Source organism: Salvelinus fontinalis, chromosome 21, assembly GCF_029448725.1.
Source record: "Salvelinus fontinalis isolate EN_2023a chromosome 21, ASM2944872v1, whole genome shotgun sequence".
In the NCBI taxonomy this organism is placed as follows: Eukaryota; Metazoa; Chordata; class Actinopteri; order Salmoniformes; family Salmonidae; genus Salvelinus; species Salvelinus fontinalis.
This window is the reverse complement of record NC_074685.1, coordinates 31,453,415-31,471,706: the sequence shown is the minus strand read 5'-3', so window position 1 is coordinate 31,471,706 and position 18,292 is coordinate 31,453,415. Positions and strand designations below refer to the sequence as shown.

At 43.4% G+C, this 18,292-nt stretch overlaps 1 protein-coding gene across 3 annotated transcripts in view; it reads left to right on the top strand.

Annotated features, from left to right (window-relative positions):
- Positions 1-537: 537 nt before the first annotated feature.
- Positions 538-18,292, top strand: part of LOC129818648 (netrin receptor UNC5C-like) — a 190,196-nt gene continuing 172,441 nt past the window's right edge. For 2 of the 3 annotated variants that reach the window (XM_055874752.1, XM_055874751.1), the window contains exon 1: positions 539-1,219. In XM_055874752.1, coding sequence (XP_055730727.1) covers positions 1,099-1,219 — 121 coding nt within the window. In that variant the 5' untranslated portion in view covers positions 539-1,098. Of the gene's footprint in view, positions 1,220-18,292 lie in introns of all 3 variants that reach the window. The other variant, XM_055874750.1, reaches the window with a different exon arrangement.

The window sequence follows — 18,292 nt, the reverse complement described above, 5'->3', positions numbered from 1 at the left end:
CCGCCAGCTCCTGATATCAGGGCATAAAAACTCCAACCTGTCTCCTGAATTAGCCTAGTGCGCACAGCTATATCCTGTCTCAAGCTTGTTTTATTACCAAGTTTTCCCTGGCTAAACTAGCTGGCTAGCTAAGCTATGCTAGTTTTCATCCTCATTCCCAAACTTCATAAATACTACACCCTCAAATTCAAAACTCCTTTGCTAGTTATGCAATCATGTAACTAAGAAATTACCTGGAAAGAAACTTGAAAATTATTTAGTGTTTTTTGAATAGTCATGACTGGTTCAAGGTATCTTCGGCATCATTGTCAACTGTGACAACAGGCAGCCTCTCCCCACTTGGCTCGATGGGATATGTAGTGGTTTTGCCAACACAGTCAGATATGTCCACAGTCTTGTATCCTTAACCTAAAAAAAAACTACTCTACATAGCGTCAATGGCTACTATGAATGGCCTAATTACTTCCGGATATGGAGCTTCTCCTCTTCACCACTTTATACTCGATAAATAACATCCATTCCAAGGCTCCAAGCCGGGTTTTGATATGGCCGCCACAGACAGGAGTCGGTCGTATTTGGATTGGTTGAAGTAGCATGGTACAGAGACGGAGCCTTGTCCGATTCAATTCCATCAGTAGAGCGCTAGGCGCGGTACTGAGGTTGTATACTGTCGCTAGACGGAGTGCGGAGCGTGGTAGCGGCAGTTACGGAGGACTTTTGTGAATTTTCTGATTCGGAACATGAACTTCATATCAACCAGACATCGGCCCAGGTAGTCAGCTAGACACGTTAAGCATTAAAAGTGAACAGAGCAAACGGTAATTTCAAAGGTTTTCACGCATACCTTCATATGACTGAGGGCGGTGCTCGCTTCTCATAAGACAATTTAATATCTGTCATATTTCAAAACTGTTTCACCGAAGTCCTGGAATTTGTTCATTCTCTATCCATCCCCCCTTGTTCTACCTCCCCCTTCTATTCGTCAAGTGTGAGACTCCTAAAGATTTCAATTGCAGCTGCTGCAAGGCAGTAGGTCATTGAAACAGCATTTGATAGCCATTGGACTTGCCTCATCGCGGAGTTTTTGGACTCCTCATCATGGGGTATAGTGTACAAACTGCAAGAAGTGGAAGAAGAGGAGTCACAGGATACTTACGGCAGATGATCACCATATCTTTCGTTTTGCTAATTGCCCTCGTGGATATCGGAGCTGCTCAAGGTAAGCTATCGAATTCATACCTGCATGCAGAAAAAAGCACCAGCGCTCGAGTGTTTTGCGGATGGCCAAAGTCGAAGATTTGTGCTGGATTTTTGCAACAACAGAAAATCATAGTTCGCGGACATCATAAATGAATAGCCTAGACTTGTCAATTTCTGGCCAACAAAATAGAAGAATCCCAGAGTCGCATACCTTATAGAGTGAAACATATAGTCACAGCTGTACTATTGTGCGCTCTGGGATATTTACACAGTCAATTAATGTTTCTTCCATATCGACTACTGGAATGTGGTGGATATCGACGTTTTTCAAATGTGTTTATTACCTAAGTGTAAGGCTATGCGTTAAAAGGACACAACTTCAATAAAGCCGTTGCTTCTGTGTTAACAGACCTGACCATAGCCATTTTGCTCAATTTTAAGATACTTTTAATCGTTTTTTTTAATGTTATATAAACGAAAGATTAGCAAGCTACACCTGAGTCATCGTAGTCACAATATGTTTCTTTAGACTATCTCTCTCTCTCACGCTGCACACACACACACGCACACACACACACAAACACGCAGTTGACTTCAACTGTGCGTGCGGATCAAAGTGCGCGGGATGTCTTATATCGAGACATACAAAAATAAGCTTCTCCGGCATTTTACATAGTGGCCTAGGCCTTATACAGCAATTGAAAATATTTCGTTTAAATTACGTTTACTCTAACCCAATTAGCAAAATTAAATTTAATAACTGCCCGTGGAGGCTTGCTTATATTTCATCATACACTTAAGGGACAGTTCGAAATTTATTGGTCCAACTTAAGGTGTCAAAAGAAATGCACCTGTCTCCCCAACATTTAAAATAAACTGCACACCCTCCCCCCTCATAGAGTTAACTCAAAATCATGTTTAATACCACAAATAACTGTAGCGGCCCTGTGTTAATAAACGTGGATATAGACTTTCCCACCTCAGCATGATTTGTGGTGCAGGCGATGCTACTCAGGGCTACAGGCCAGAAGGTTGAGGGTTCTCACCGACCACCACAGACAAGCTCACCCTCCCTGCCTGTTTCATTACACTACAATCAGAGTCGGCTGCAGACAATGATCAGCTAGGGGGAAATCAGATTTTTTTTATTTTTATGCCATATTTATAATTATATAAAATATATACACCACATTTTCCACCAATAAGTTTCTGTGCCAATGCACCACACAACCAACAAACAAACCTTACCGACTTAGAGCACTTCAATATCATGGTTTGTGTTTTCAACACAACAATAAATAGACTATGTCAATCTTGACAAACAGAAAATACATCCCTTTCTACCTTGTAGGCTTACCCAGTATCCAAATGTCATTCAACTTTTTGGTGTTTCATCAAATGGCACAGTTTGGATTGATTGGTTTTATTTGTCAGTTAAAAAAATCCATATATTTACACACAGTACAAGTATTTTTACAAGTGACTGGGATTGCACTCTGAAGTTGGGAACTTATTTCCATTGCGGTCCCTATTGTTTTGTACATAAATACAGTGCCTTCAGAAAGTATTCAAACCCCTCAACTTTTTCGACATTTTGTTGTTACTGTTTGAATAAAAGATTTATTACATTTAGATTTTTTTGCCACTGGCCGACACACAATACCCCATAATGTCAGTGGAATAATGTTTTTACAAATGTTTACAAATTTACTAAAAAATGAAACGCTGAAATGTCTTGAGTCAGTAAGTATTCAACCCCTTTGTTATGGCAAGCATAAATAAGGTAAGGAGGAAAAATGTCCTAAAAAAATCACATAGTAAGTTGCATGGACTCATTCTGTGTGCAATAATAGTGTTTAACATTATTTTTGAATGACTTCCTCACCTCTGCACCCCACACATACAATTATCTGTAAGGTCCCTCAGTCGGGCAGTTAATTTCAAACACAGATTCAACCACAAAGACCTGGGAGGTTTTCCAATGCCTCACAAAGAAGGGCACCTATTGGTAGATGGGTAAAGGTATAAAAGGCAGACATTGAATATCCCTTTGAGCATGGTGTTGTTATTAATTGCCATTTGGATGGTGTATCAATACACCCAGTCACAACAAAGATACAGGAGTCCTTCCTAACTCAGTTCCCGGAGAGGACAGAAACCGCTCAGGGATTTCACCATGAGGCCAATGGTGACTTTAAAACAGTTACAGAGTTGAATGGTTGTGATAGGAGAAAACTGAGGATGGATCAACAACATTGTAGTTACTCCACAATACTAACCTAATTGACAGTTTGAAAAGAAGGAAAGAATAAAAAATATTCCATAACATGCATCCTGTTTGCAACAAGTCCTGAATACAAAGTGTTATGTTTGAGGCAAATCCAAAAATACAACACATTGCTGGATACCACTGTCCATATTTTCTAGCATAGTGCATCATGTTATGGGTACATTTGTAATCGTTAAGATCTGGGGAGTTTTTCAGGATAAAAAAGAAACGGAATGGAGCTAAGCACAGGCAAAATCCTAGAGGAAAACTTTGTTCAGTCTGTTTTCCACCAGACACTGGGAGATGAATTCACCTTTCAGCAGGACAATAACCTAAAACACAAGGACAAATCTACACTGGAGTTGCTTACCAAGAAGACAGTGAATGTGCCTGAGTAGTGAGTTACAGTTTTGACTTGAATACTTATGTCAATTAGATCTTTTCAAAAAATAAATAAATAACATGTTTTCACTTTGCTATTATGGGGTATTGTGTTTAGATGAGAAAACAAAAAATCTATTTAATCAATTTTGAATTCAGGCTGTAACACAAAAAGTTGAATAAGTCAAGGGGTATGAAGGCACATAATACCACATACTGTACATATACTATGGAGTACCATAGTAAGAGTCCGGCTTACCCAGTACTGACGTTTTGATAACCGTGCAAATCTCTCTAGGTCAAGGTGACTCTTATCAATATATTCGCCTGTATTTACCCCCCAAAAATGAAATGCTAATTAGCTGCTAAAGAACAACAAATGCCATGATGATCTGGGTGAGACAGTCAAATCGAGGCAAAGGTAAGAATCTCTGGATTAACTATCAGACATTAGCTAAATGTAGTAATTAATAAATTGGCAACATTTCTTTAAATTGACAATTCTGTGAACTGTGTTGTGCACGTTTTAAATTGACACAATACCTGTTAGTAAAGGTGTCAGCTACCAATGAGGTGCAAGAGCTTGCAGGGGTTTGGAGTTTTGCATTTCTACTTTGATGCTAATTAGCATTTTTGAGTCTGAGACTAAATAGAGCCGAATATATTGATAAAAGTCACCATGTCCGAGAGAGATTAACATGGTTATGAAAACGTCACGCCAGGGTAAGCCTACACGAAGCACAGTGCTTATTTTAAGTGTTTCTAAAATCCCATGTGGGGAAAAATGAACGGTGGAAAAACGATTGTAACCATTTCCCTGTTTTACTGCTAGGTTTTATGGGTATTATGACACCTCCAATGTGGGGCTCTATTACATAGATAGACACATTACAGAGATGCAGACAAAAAACTGCTCGATCTCCAGATGAGTATGAGGGGGGAGTTTAAGTACAATTCTTGTTTTGCTTGGTCTTTAGATGTTTGGGGCTGCTGGTGAACCATGATGTGCAGGCATTATCAATGAAACTGGGCTAGCGCACTTGCCAGAGTCTTTAGGGTGTATATAGCTAGGTTTCCATCCAATTGATTTTCATGTGAATGTTAAAGAAATTCCCATCAGAGTTGTTTCCGTCAAATTGACTTGTTGTGGATAAAAGTCTGGGCATAAATACATAGTGCACATAAAAAATGTATTTTGGTATTAAATTCCCATACTGAATAAAAAAATAAAAGTTAAATGAGTTTCCATGGCATTTTCAACTCTAGGCCTGCTGATGGTTTTGTCACAAAAAATGTTGCGTAGGTATAGGGAATGTACCCACTCTGGTGTTGACACCTGCTCTCTAGCCAACAGCTGACAGATACAGTGCGGGTATAGCCTACTGCATGATGAGTGCAATATTCTTTTATTTGTCAAACGGCAGAATACATCACCTGAACAAGACCCTCAATATTTATTGGAAAGGAGCATCACGATGACCGTGCACTTTTACCACCCCGTGAAGTCCCTCATAACTTATTTCCTCTGTAGCCTAATAAACTGCATGCTTTCCCGTGATGACATAAAAAAAAAAGATCCGACATGTACTTTGCTCGCTTAAAAAGGTTGGATGGAAACCTGGTTAACGTCAAGTCATTTTGAGGACGCTGGAATTCTATTTTATATATCTGAATAACTGGGCCTGTTGGGAGCATATGAAGCTACATTGCTATTGGACGACTAGCGAGAATGATGATCTGCAACAGACAGCGCATCTCAGTAGCAGAAGTAAAAATACAGCCAGACTGCTCTTTCTAGACCTTCTAAACTGTCGAGTGTAGACCCGCAACTGATCCAAATGGAATGAAACATTCAAATCACAGGGCTTTTGCGCCGTTATTCAAATGACATATTCACTGCAGCCGAGAGTAGAATTTTGTACTCACTTGAAAACAATAATGCAAGTATTCATTGTATTGTGGCATTGTAGGCTAGTCTATGTGGGATCATTATGTTGTCCCTAAACAAGATCAATAGAGGAGCTGTTTGAGCTGTGTGTCACGTCTTCACTGTTCTTTCATGTTCAATGATGCACCTGGCCACACTGACTTGATGTGTGGAATGATTGCTAGTCAGCCTATTGCAGATCTGGACAAACAATCCACCTAGCACTATTGTCGCTATGCCTGGTGGATAGAGGGCAGGATAGACAGACTGGACTATATTGACCTGGGGTATAGTAAAAGCTAGCGCAGAAATGCGTAGTGCATAAGGGAAGTACCAAAACACCTTGATATAAGGGAGGTACATACAAGCAGATGAGGACATTTAGCTAGGATGGAAGACATTATATAGTAAAACCTGCGAACAAAACGCATTACCCTCCCCTGTGCCCAATCAAAAATCACACAACCCTCCCCAAAACAAAACGAAACGTTTGACAACCGTCCCCCCGGTAAATTTCATTCTGTCCTTTTTGTCAGCTTTTTGCAACAATGAGTTAGATCAATCTCAACATTGGATTTTAATGCACTCATAGACTTTCATAATGAAGTATAGTTGTCGCCTGTTGTTGTGGATTTTCATCGCCCTTCATTTTCCTCTTCCTTCCATTATTCTCTCTTTCTTCCATCTCTCACACTTGTTGAACTGATGGTAAAGTTCAGGGTCATAGGCCACTGCCTCATCCATCAGGAGAGTTGCTCTTCTCACATCTGTTGTCCTTGGTTATTCCCTTGCAGCTGTCTGAACAGTGGTAGGCCCACAACGCTGAGGCTAGAGTCATTGGTCAACAATATTATTGGAAGGCTTTATTGGTTACATACAGTATAACGTTTCAACGGTTGAATGTTTTTAATTCCAGTAGGTTCTGATTTTTGTTTTGTTTAGGCTTGTATCCTTCTTCATTATTATCCTGCATGCTGCCATTTTATTACAGTATATTGAAGGATGTTTTTTATTTTAGTTAAGGTGTTGTCAAATAGAAAATAGCAGTCAAATCTCAAACAGCATGCAGACAGCGTCGAACACCAAAACCCATTTACCAAATCCATTCCCAACTGAGCTGGATTGTCTGTCATACAAAAAAAGGCAAAAACCCATCCCCTAGGGTGTGTTGAATGTGCATTCCTGTGTGTGTGTGTTTTTCTCAGGAGGCAGGTGGGTGGCCTCTTTCTTACCATAGATGCATTGTGAATATCCCAAACACATTCACACACACATAATGTAACAATGGAAGTAATGGTGTGAGGATTTTTCAAATGTTCTATGTCAGAACTAAGGGCTTTATTAACACAGACCCAGCTGGAGGAGGAAATAATGTTTTCCCAACAATTTAATGAGTAATTTGGAAGTCACGCTTTCGCCCTTCATGCTCTGGATCAGTCCAAGAGTCCCCTGCAATCTCAAATTGCAGCCCTAAAACCATAATTTCAGATGATCCATACAGGGAAAAGGGTCTGTCAGCAACCCAATTCAGTCTGTCCTGGCCCCAACCCCTGCCCCAGCTCCCAGCCATAGATCCTGCCCCAGCTCTCAGTCCCGGGCCTCAGCCTCAGCCACAGCATCACAGTGACTCCTACATAGTTAATGAGGAATGAGCAAAGGAGAAAAACGGAGAAGGAAAAACAGCTCTGGTTTCTAAAGGGCAGGGCTGGGATGACATAATGGCCATTCCAGAACCCCGGAGAGGGTCGTGTCGTTGACTGGAGTGGGAACACGAACCAGGTCGTTCCCTGTCCATTAAGAAGTCGATAAGCCTGGAGAACATTGTTTGGGGGTAATTAATGGCCCTGCCTTCTTTGTGCACTGATGAGCTGCCTGTGCAAATTTCCACTGGAGAGTCTCTTCAGCTCAAAAGGACTCACCCGGTTGGTGATTAGTGTCTCACTTACCCGGCAACAGACTTTTCTATTTTTAATGTAATTTAAATTTTAAAAATTACCCCCATTTTTCTCCACAATTTCGATCTTGTCTCATCGCTGCAACTCCCCCAACGGGCTCGGGAGGCAGAGGTCGAGTCGTGCGTACTCCGAAACATGACCCGCCAAACCGTGCTTCTTAACACCCGCCCGCTTAACCAGGAAGCCAGCCTCACCAATGTGTCGGATGAAACACTGTTCAACTGACGACCGAGGTCAGCCTGCAGGCGCCCGGCCCACCACAAGGAGTCGCTAGATTGCGATGCACCAACTAAAGCCACCCCGGCCAAACCCTCACCTAACCCGGACGACGCTGGGCCAATTGTGCGCCGCCCTATGGTACTCCTGAACAAAGCCGGTTGTGACACAGATAGTATGAGACGGACTCTCGGAATGGTAGCTCCTCATGGTGAATTTAAACTGGCTCTGCTTCTTATTAGTCTATGTTTGAACTTGTACTCTTGACAAGGTAATCCACCTAGCTTGTTTGCAGCAGAGAGAGAGAGAGAGTAGGATAGCTGGCTAGCTATCAGGGAACGGGGGTTAAAGAAGATAGCTTTTTAACCTACCGAACTCTTTACAAAGCAGGAATTGAGATATGGGGTTAGCCAGCCAGCAGCCAAATGCTTTCCAATTCAGGGACAGTAGCTTGATTGTCAATCTTGAAGAAGGGGCAGGCGTCCACACCATCATCCATTCGCACAGCAGCAGGTGTGTGTGTGTGTGCGTGTGTGTGTGTGTGTGCCTGTGTGCGTATTTAGGAGCAGATCTGGGCTATGTGACTGTCTGAATATGCAGATGAGCTAAGGATGAGAGAGAAGAGGCAGTGGAAGAGAAGGTTTATCTTTGATCGTTCTCCAAACAGTGCATATCTAAATCAATGTCTAAGCCTACTTCAAATACATCCCAGCAAGTACACCCACCCTGCTGTCACTCCGGTATGGAATTACACAATATATTGAACTAAAAGTCAAATGTGTTAACACGATTTAAGTACATTTTTACTTAAATGACAGGCCTATTTGATACATGAGATAAGCTGTTTCATAATGAAGAGCAGTGTGATGCCAACTAAGCCTCTCTGTCATCTTCAGACGCTGCAGCTTCAGACACAGAGGCAAACCCAATCTAACCAAACCCAACCTAGGGAGTCTGTGGACACAGCCTTTAGCCACTTTTTCCACAACTTTCCTCCCAATACTTCATACTACACCCCCCCCAGTGCTCTCTCTCTCCCTCTATCCCCTCTCTCTTCCCCCCCCCCCTCTCTCTCTCTTCTCTTCCCCCTCTCTCTATATTGTGTCCTCTGAGCTTTGTTTTCGGAGAGAAAAGCAAATGGTCTCTTTAAAAAATATTGTTCAAACTACCAGACAGTATAAGAGTTTGTTATTTTTTTAAGTGAAGGGAAACTTAGGATGGAGATGTAACCACATACGCAGAGGCACACACACACACAACGTGCTTACACACACACACACACACTCGTATTTCGAGATTGATCACAGTGTGTTTAAAAAAACGGGGTAAGTGAGAATGTTGTTGCTGTCATTATTACTCTAAACGTTTCCCCAATTGGCTGACAACTATGGTCCCAGCCGAGCTGCTAAGGTTACAGCCACTGCAGTCATTTCACAAATGCCGCCTGTACACACAATGAGCACATTGTACCTGTGGAGGAATGCTAGCGAATTAGTTAGCGCTAAGACCGTTTGGCAATGCCCAGAAGGTGACAAGATTATGCAGTTAATACTTTCAGGCCCATATTTCATTGAGGGAAAGTGAGACTCAGTAACATATGCAACATAGCTGATGGCAAAGGGCAACAACCAACGCTGTGTATGTCATCAGAAATGGCCTTCTGGAGCCTTTTCCTCAGGCGGATGATGTCAGAAAAACATGGTGCTTGTTGGCTCTACTCCAGACGGAGTGTGAGTGTGGTTTAGGGTGATAATTACTGTGAAAAGAGGCTGCTGAGTTTGTGTCCCCACACCTGACATCACTTTCTATTTTTGTTGAAGGGAAAAGGGTATATATGACTGTTATTGGGCCTGATGTGTGTGCAGCAGTGCTGTTGAATCTGGATATCTCCAGCTGTGCGGATACGGCTAGATACTGTATCATGGGCACAATAACGACTCCCAACATTCTCTGTCATCTGCCTTATTCTCTGAGATACAAAAGAAAGGAGAGGCGGAGGGAGGGAGGCAGGGAGCAGAGAGATACAGTAGAGAGGAGAGAGGAAAGGCAGACTGGAGAGGAAGATTGGAGAGGGTGAGAGTCAAAGAGGACAGGGAGTCGAGAGGGAGAGAGACGACGAGAGGGAGAGATACGAGGAGGAGATGACGGGGTTAGAGAGAAGATGAGAGGAAAGTGTCATTAATCACTCTGCAGTGTGACACTCTAAACTACAGGGGAGCGTCACCGTGCAAGATTCGCTTCTATTAGCAGTGCATTAGCAGGGCCCAGCACAAGTAGCAGCACTTGACAAGCAGGCCTGTGCCAGAATGGCTGACCTCTGTTTCAGCACAACGGATACTCCTCTTCAATACCACCCAGAGAGCAGAAAGCCTCCCATTCACATCACATACACACAGCTGAAGTGTTGTGCATAATGTGTGCCTGTGTGTGTGCTTGTGTGTGTGCCTGTGTGTGTGTGTGTGCTTGTGTGTGTGCCTGTGTGTGTGTGTGTGTGTGTGTGTGTGTGTGTGTGTGTGTGTGTGTGTGTGTGTGTGTGTGTGTGTGTGTGTGTGTGTGTGTGTGTGTGTGTGTGTGTGTGTGTGTGTGTGTGTGGTGTGTGCCTGTGTGTGTGTGCCAGTGTGTGTGTGTGTGTGTGTGTGCGTGCGCGTGTGTGTGCGTGCGTGTGCCTGTGTGTGTGTGCCTGTGTGTGTGCGTGCACCTTTGATTTGACCAGAGCTCAGTGTTTGGAGTGACACAGTGCATTAGAGAGCTCAGTGTTTGGAGTGACACAGTGCATTAGAGAGCTCAGGGTTTGGAGTGACACAGTGCATTAGAGAGCTCAGTGTTTGGAGTGACACAGTGCATTAGAGAGCTCAGTGTTTGGAGTGACACAGTGCATTAGAGAGCTCAGTGTTTGGAGTGACACAGTGCATTAGAGAGCTCAGGGTTTGGAGTGACACAGTGCATTAGAGAGCTCAGGGTTTGGAGTGACACAGTGCATTAGAGAGCTCAGTGTTTGGAGTGACACAGTGCATTAGAGAGCTCAGGGTTTGGAGTGACACAGTGCATTAGAGAGCTCAGTGTTTGGAGTGACACAGTGCATTAGAGAGCTCAGGGTTTGGAGTGACACAGTGCATTAGAGAGCTCAGTGTTTGGAGTGACACAGTGCATTAGAGAGCTCAGGGTTTGGAGTGACACAGTGCATTAGAGAGCTCAGTGTTTGGAGTGACACAGTGCATTAGAGAGCTCAGGGTTTGGAGTGACACAGTGCATTAGAGAGCTCAGGGTTTGGAGTGACACAGTGCATTAGAGAGCTCAGGGTTTGGAGTGACACAGTGCATTAGAGAGCTCAGTGTTTGGAGTGACACAGTGCATTAGAGAGCTCAGGGTTTGGAGTGACACAGTGCATTAGAGAGCTCAGGGTTTGGAGTGACGCTCAGTGAGCGAACTCTCTGTCCAACTGCTATTGCCTGAGTACTGTGTCCCATTTTGCCTTTTGACTACATGCAGTCACTGAAAAAAATGGTTATTAAAAAAGAGCTCCTGTACTTAATCAACCCAGCTACCAGCTTTGATAAGGGATGATGACTGTTATGATCATGTTGATGGTTACCTGTGCTCTCACCTCTGTTTTGGAGTGAATACCAGATAATGGCTCTCCCAATTTGAGGTGGTTGGTGGCTGCTAACATTCTCAGTAATCTCACATTCAGAGGGTGAATCAGCTAACACCACAGTGATTATACTAAAGGATCCCAGGCAAGGAGAGGAGAGGTGGTGCAAGGGTACACTACAGGCCCCACTCCACATGGAGAGGCTCATTACTATCAGAGGGGAGAGAAATGGAGAATCAGAGGGAGAGAGGGAAAGGGAGAGACAGGGAGAAGGAGAGAAAAAGAGAGCGAGGGAGAAGTGATTTCCAGTTAAGTGGCCCTTCTCATGCCCTTTTAAGCAGAGAGACTGACAGGGCACATCTTGAGTGAGTACAAGTACACACTCTATCCTCTGCCCTTTAATTTGGCTTTTGTTCTCCCTGTGGGCCCACTGGGGTGCAACCACAAATACCCTGTTGCTTTTCCATCTTTCCATGCCCTTAACAGGAGAGCAGCCAGGGGACAGGACAGGTCAAATACAGGATTTTATGTGATCTTAAGTGTGCTCTCAATGTTGTTTGTTGCTACAGAATTTGATGTTTTTTGTGTTATGTGACTAGCCATCTAAATCTGTATGTGCTTAATCCAAGACTTTTGTAATTCATTGTCATGCCGTAAACTACATGTTTGGCATTGCAGCGAGCACAACTGAGCACAGATCTGCTACATGGCTGAGTTAACATGACACGGATGTATGGTTTGTAACTGTTTTGTTATTAAGGGGATATTATTTTTTATCTACATCCCCAGAGTCGGATGAACTCGTGGATACAATTTTTACATCTATGTGTGCATTTCTGACATAAGTTTCTAGCTAGCGCTAGCGCAATTGCTAACTAGTGTTGGCGCAATGACTTAGCATTGGCTCGCGAAACTTCCTCTAACTTCCTTCATACTGGACACAGAGACATACAAATGGTATCCACAAGTTCAACTGACTCTGGGGAAGTAGATACACGACCTCGTTGCCAACATCCCTAAGTACGCTTTTAACATTTGCAGATGGTTGTTCATGAGTTGACTGACAGGGAATTTGGAATATACAATAGATTCAACCCAAACAATCATACTCCAACACACACTATGGAAAGTACTGTACCTGTATGTTTATAACAGTTCTTGAGCCATGGTATAACTCACCTGGTGAAATACCCCTTTCTGCCTACTATAACTGACATCAACAATAGGACATGCAATCAAACTGATATCCTCTCCTTTTGCTATGCATGTTAGTCTACCTTCTTTTAAAGAGGATTAGGACACAAAATAGGCGGAGTAAGAGTAGAGGGATTTGGGACTGAATTGGAATGCTGCTGGCACACGGATGTTACACACTGGCAGACACTATAAAAAGCCCCAAAGTGCTGATGAGCACCAAACAGTCATATGGCTGTTATTTCCCCACTGTTCCTTTAATGGTGTTCCTTTCAGACTCCTGGCGCTGCCTTGCCCCAGCAGGTACACTACAGTAGGCTATAGTACTGTACAGAGCTAGAGGTGGCAGGGGAATACTTACGGTGCACCTCAGACCCCGAGCTCCACAGGATACAGAATCTAAGCCTGTAGTGAGCATACCTTTTTGAGAAAACTACAGCACCGTCTTTCTGTGGAAAGTCGTTAGAAAGTCATCCTAAAGTCATGCAGTTCAGATGACAAAGACCTGGGTATAGCTCCCAGTAGCAGCAGCAGGAAGTGGCTGGTCTGAGCTGATGGGTGTGTTGACTAATCCAACACCACCACACAGTATGGAGCAGAGCAGGCATCCTCTGGATCCTAGTGTATTGTACACAACCGCTATGGAAATCATGCCTCTTCAGAGAGCTCCTATCTGTGCCTATGTGCCGTCTATGATTGACAAAGCTAAACCTTTAATCCGGTCACCTGATGTCTTCTGTGCAGACAGCTAAAGCTTGCTGTTTTTACTGTGGAACACTAGGAGAAGAACATCACTCAATCCAATGTTAGAACCCCTCAAAGAATAGAAACAGCATTAATCCATGATATAAGCCATGTGTCTTACTGCCAGATATTTTGTTAAGCTTAAAAACTACGTCAGATACGGAAGATGTAGTAAACTTGGACATATAATTATATTTGTACGGTAATAAAATCGTCACGCCCCACCAGCATGTTATTTCCTGAGTTGTCTGGGCCTTATCCTTTTCAATTGTAGGGACATTCACCAGGCATGGGTCTTGGTAGTGTTGTGGTGTATGGACGCTGAACAAAAATATAAAACGCAACAAGTAAAGTGTTGGTACCATGTTTCATGAGCTGAAGTAAAAGATTCCCAAAAATATTGCATATGCACAAAAAGCTTATTTTGTGCACACATTTGTTTATATCCCTGTTAGTGAGCATTTCTCCTTTGCCAAGATAATCCATCCAGCTGACTGGTGTGGTATATCAAGAAACTGATTAAGCAGCATGATCATTACACAGGTACACCTTGTGCTGGGGACAATAAAAGGACACTCTAGGGACAGTTTTGTCTCGCAAAATACAATGCCACAGATGTCTCAAGTTTTGAGGGAGCATGCAATTGGCATGCTGACTGCAGGAATGTCCACCAAAGCTGTTGCCAGAGAATTGAATGTTAATTTCTCTACCATAAGCCGCCTCTAATGTCGTTTTTGAGAATTTGGCATTACGTCCAACCGGCCTCACAACCGCAGACCACTTGTAACCATGCCAGCCCAGGACCTCCACATCCAGCTTCTTCACCTGCGTGATCATCTGAGACCAGCCACTTGAGTAGCTGATGAAATTGTGGATTTGCACAACCAAGGAATTTCTGCACAAACTGTCAGAGAACCGTTTCAGGGAGGCTCATCTGCGTGCTCGTCGTACTCACCAGGGTCTTGACCAGACTGCAGTTCGGCGTCGTAACCAACTTCAGTGGGCAAATGCACTTTGTGAATGGCCACTGGTACGCTGGAGAAGTGTGCTCTTCATTGATGAATTCCGGTTTCAACTGTACCGGGCAAATGGCGGTTTGCTGATGTCAACGTTGTGAACAGAGTGCCCCATGGTGGCGGTGGGGTTATGGTATGGGCAGGCATAAGCTACAGACAATGAACACAGTTGCATTTTATCGATGGCAATTTGAATGCACAGAGATACCATGACAAGATCCCGAGGCCCATTGTCGTGCCATTCATCCGCTGCCACCTCATGTTTCAGAATGATAATCCAGGCCCAATGTCACAAGGATCTGTACAAAATTCCTGTGAGATGAAAATGGCCCAGTTCTTCCATGGCCTGCACATTCACCAGACATGTCACCCATTGAGCATGTTTGGGATGCTCTGGATTGACGTGTGCAACAGCGTGTTCCTGTTCCCGCAATATCCAGGAACTTTGCACAGCCATTGAAGAAGAGTGGGACAACATTCCACAGGCCACAATCAACAGCCTGATCAACTCTATTCGAAGGAAATGTGTCGCACTGCATGAGGCAAATGGTGGTCACACCAGATACTGACTGGTTTTCTGATCCACACCCCTACTTTTTATTTAAGGTATCTGTGACCAACACATGCATATCTGTAATTTGGTCTCCAGAGTGCCGCAGCGATCTAAGGCACTGCATCTCAGTGTTAAAGGTGTCACTACAGACACCCTGGTTTGAATCCAGGCTGTATCCCAACCGTCTGTGATTGGGAGTCCCATAGGGCGGCGCACAATTGGCCAAGTGTCGTCCAGGTTTGGCCGGTGTAGGCCGTCATTGTAAATAAGAAATCGTTTATAACTGACTTGCCTAGTTAAATGAAGGATTTAAAAAATCCCAGTCATGTGAACTCCATAGATTAGGACCTAATGAATTTATTTAAATTGACTGATTTCCTTATATGAACTGTAACTCAACAAAATCTTTGAAATTGTTGCATGTTGTGTTTTTTGGGGGGTTCAGTGTATATCAGAATTGAGGCGGTAAGGGGACGGGGGGAGGGAGACATGGGGGTAGGAAGATATGGGACTAGTGCCCTTTTAGTGGAAACATGAGATCAGGAGACCCACGCTCTGCGTTTCCTGTCTAACGTTTATCAGCATCTCCCTCTCTGTTATTCCTGGGCTCTTAAAACGCCTGATGAAAGGCCAGCACAGATAAATGTTTGTGCCTCCTTGTTTTTATGGGGCTTAAATGAGGGACATCCTCCATTCCTACCCCAGCTCTGTGATCTCACAAGCAGAGTTATGGTTTCTGGTTTACATTAGAGCTCAATGGAGGCAGACTGGGGATGCTAGAAGGACAATGTTACTTCTACTTCCCCCTACACTAATGAATGGTCTTACAGTAACTCCAATATAGCGCTGTATGTTGAACGAGTCAGAGGGTGCAGTAATGGGGATTGAGGGTAGAGCTATGTAATTGTCCAATCTTACCAGGAAGGAGTAAGTGGATTTTCTGGTAGTGTGTGTGTTGTAGGGTGTGTCTGCGTTATCTAAAGAAATAACAGCTCTGTGTCTCACCCCTAAATCCCTAAGGCTGGTTCGGGACAACATTAACCACTGCAGAAACAGAGATTACTGCTAGACCTGTCCTGCTAAACATTTACCCATTTTCCCTGAGACCCCCTGCTAAAAGTCTGTTACTATCGGGGACACACACACACACACACTCTTTAACCCTGACCTGTCTAAATAAAGTCTGGGCTTCTGTATGCTTCACACACCGTGTGTGTGTGTGTGTGTGTGTGTGTGTGTGTGTGTGTGTGTGTGTGTGTGTGTGTGTGTGTGTGTGTGTGTGTGTGTGTGTGTGTGTGTGTGTGTGTGTGTGTGTGTGTGTGTGTGTGTCCGATAGTAACAGAGTCTGACCCTGGGAGGAAAGTCTTCTCTAGATAAATCTGTGAGAATACCAGGCCATTCATCCCCAGGAAATCAATATGTCTTATAATTCCCCTCATTTTTCTTCCATCTGTTATCTACAGAGCTGCCAACAGACTTTTAAACAGAGCAGGCCATTATGACCAAGACCCCATTCAATGTGTGATGTTGTTGTTTCTTACTCTGTTCAGTGAGGTGCTAAATTAAAGTCCTCTGCCATTGGTTTGCAGTGTTGTGGGTGAGTGTGTGATCTGATCGATTCTCCTCCCTCTCGTCTTATTGACTGAGATAAAAGAAGGAATGTGACGACTGTGTGTGTCAAAAGGCATAGGTGCCTAGAAGTCAAATGCTGTTGTAGTCATTTATAATTATATGGGAATTATGAAAGGTTGTTATTTTAGTTTTGATTTAATAATGCGCTCTACACGTTTTAGTGGAGACTCTGGAAATCACCATCAAATAAGCTACTCTGCTTATTCTCTCCATATTGCATATTGTTTTATTCCTTTAATGTGTTTAAATGCATCTGTGTGTGTGTGTGTGTGTGTGTGTGTGTGTGTGTGTGTGTGTGTGTGTGTGTGTGTGTGTGTGTGTGTGTGTGTGTGTGTGTGTGTGTGTGTGTGTGTGTGATGGACCCCCTCCCCAAACTCTGACCTCTTTTCTCCAGTTTGGGGCTTGTTACTGTAATTCCACTATTACTTCTCAGCTCAAAATGGCTCTTGGGTGTCAGCACTTTCTGTGTTTGTACAGCATGTGTTTGTGTGCGTGTGTGTGTGCCATATCTCTGTGATCAGTCCCCAGTGGCAGGAGCAGCTAGCTGGCAGGCACCGTTAAACTGGGCCAAGCTCAATGGGGCTCATTTAAATGGGGCCCAGTCAGAAACCCCATTGCGAAAGGTTGCTTTACGACTTCACTTATTCTCGTTGTGAACCGCATTTTCATAAAGTTACAGTATGTCTGCTCGCTAGATAAAGGCTGTTTGTACTGTGTGTCTCCTCAGACACACAGTCAGGACCCAAAGTGTAGACTACTGTTAAATCTGAAACTGTCTGCCAAATTAAGGGCTTCATAGACAGAGAGTTTCTTTACTCCATAGCCCCAGAGAGACGCTTCTTGTACCACTTATTCCAGTGGAATGAATAGCAGTATGGGGATGACGTGAAAGTGACAGAAAGCTGCACATAAAGGGCTAGGTGGAAGTTAAACATCATTACTCACAGACCTGGAAATTAGGTCAGGGTCGTGTGTGTGTGGGCTGTAATGGTCCCACAGAACCAGAACTGGGACAACACTTTGCTCTGAGTCTGATGGTGCAATATTCTATGACTTTTTCAAATGGTAGGTCATCAGGGAGTCGGTACACAGAGGCACCCTATAGCAATCATCTCTGCGCAGCACATATTTTGATTCATACTCTGAGGCAAGTATGTAAATAGTTAAGGTAGGTAGAGGGTAGAATGGGATAAACAGTCCAGAAGTAGCTGACCAAACAGAGAGCAGGAAGAGGATGAATAATGAATGTTGTTGTGATGATCAGGCCGGAACAGAAACGAACAACAAAATGGCTATTTTGAAGGTCAAAGGCTAAGAGGACTGTAAATAGAGTCTAGACTGACTGAGGAAGACATTTCTGATGGCTTTCTGTTATGTGGTTTTATGCAATGCTAAAAGGCAGTGTACGGGAACGTACACAAATAAAACGTTGTGGGAATGTTTCCAAGCAATGTTTATGTAATTTTACTGTAGATTTGTATCAGTTATTTTTCACAAGCCTCAAGCCATCCATCCCACTTGATTGTTATAGAAAAGAGGTTTGTTATAGAGGAAGGAGGTTTGTGTACGGAATAAACGATTGATATGAAATGAGATGACGGGCTCATTCCTGT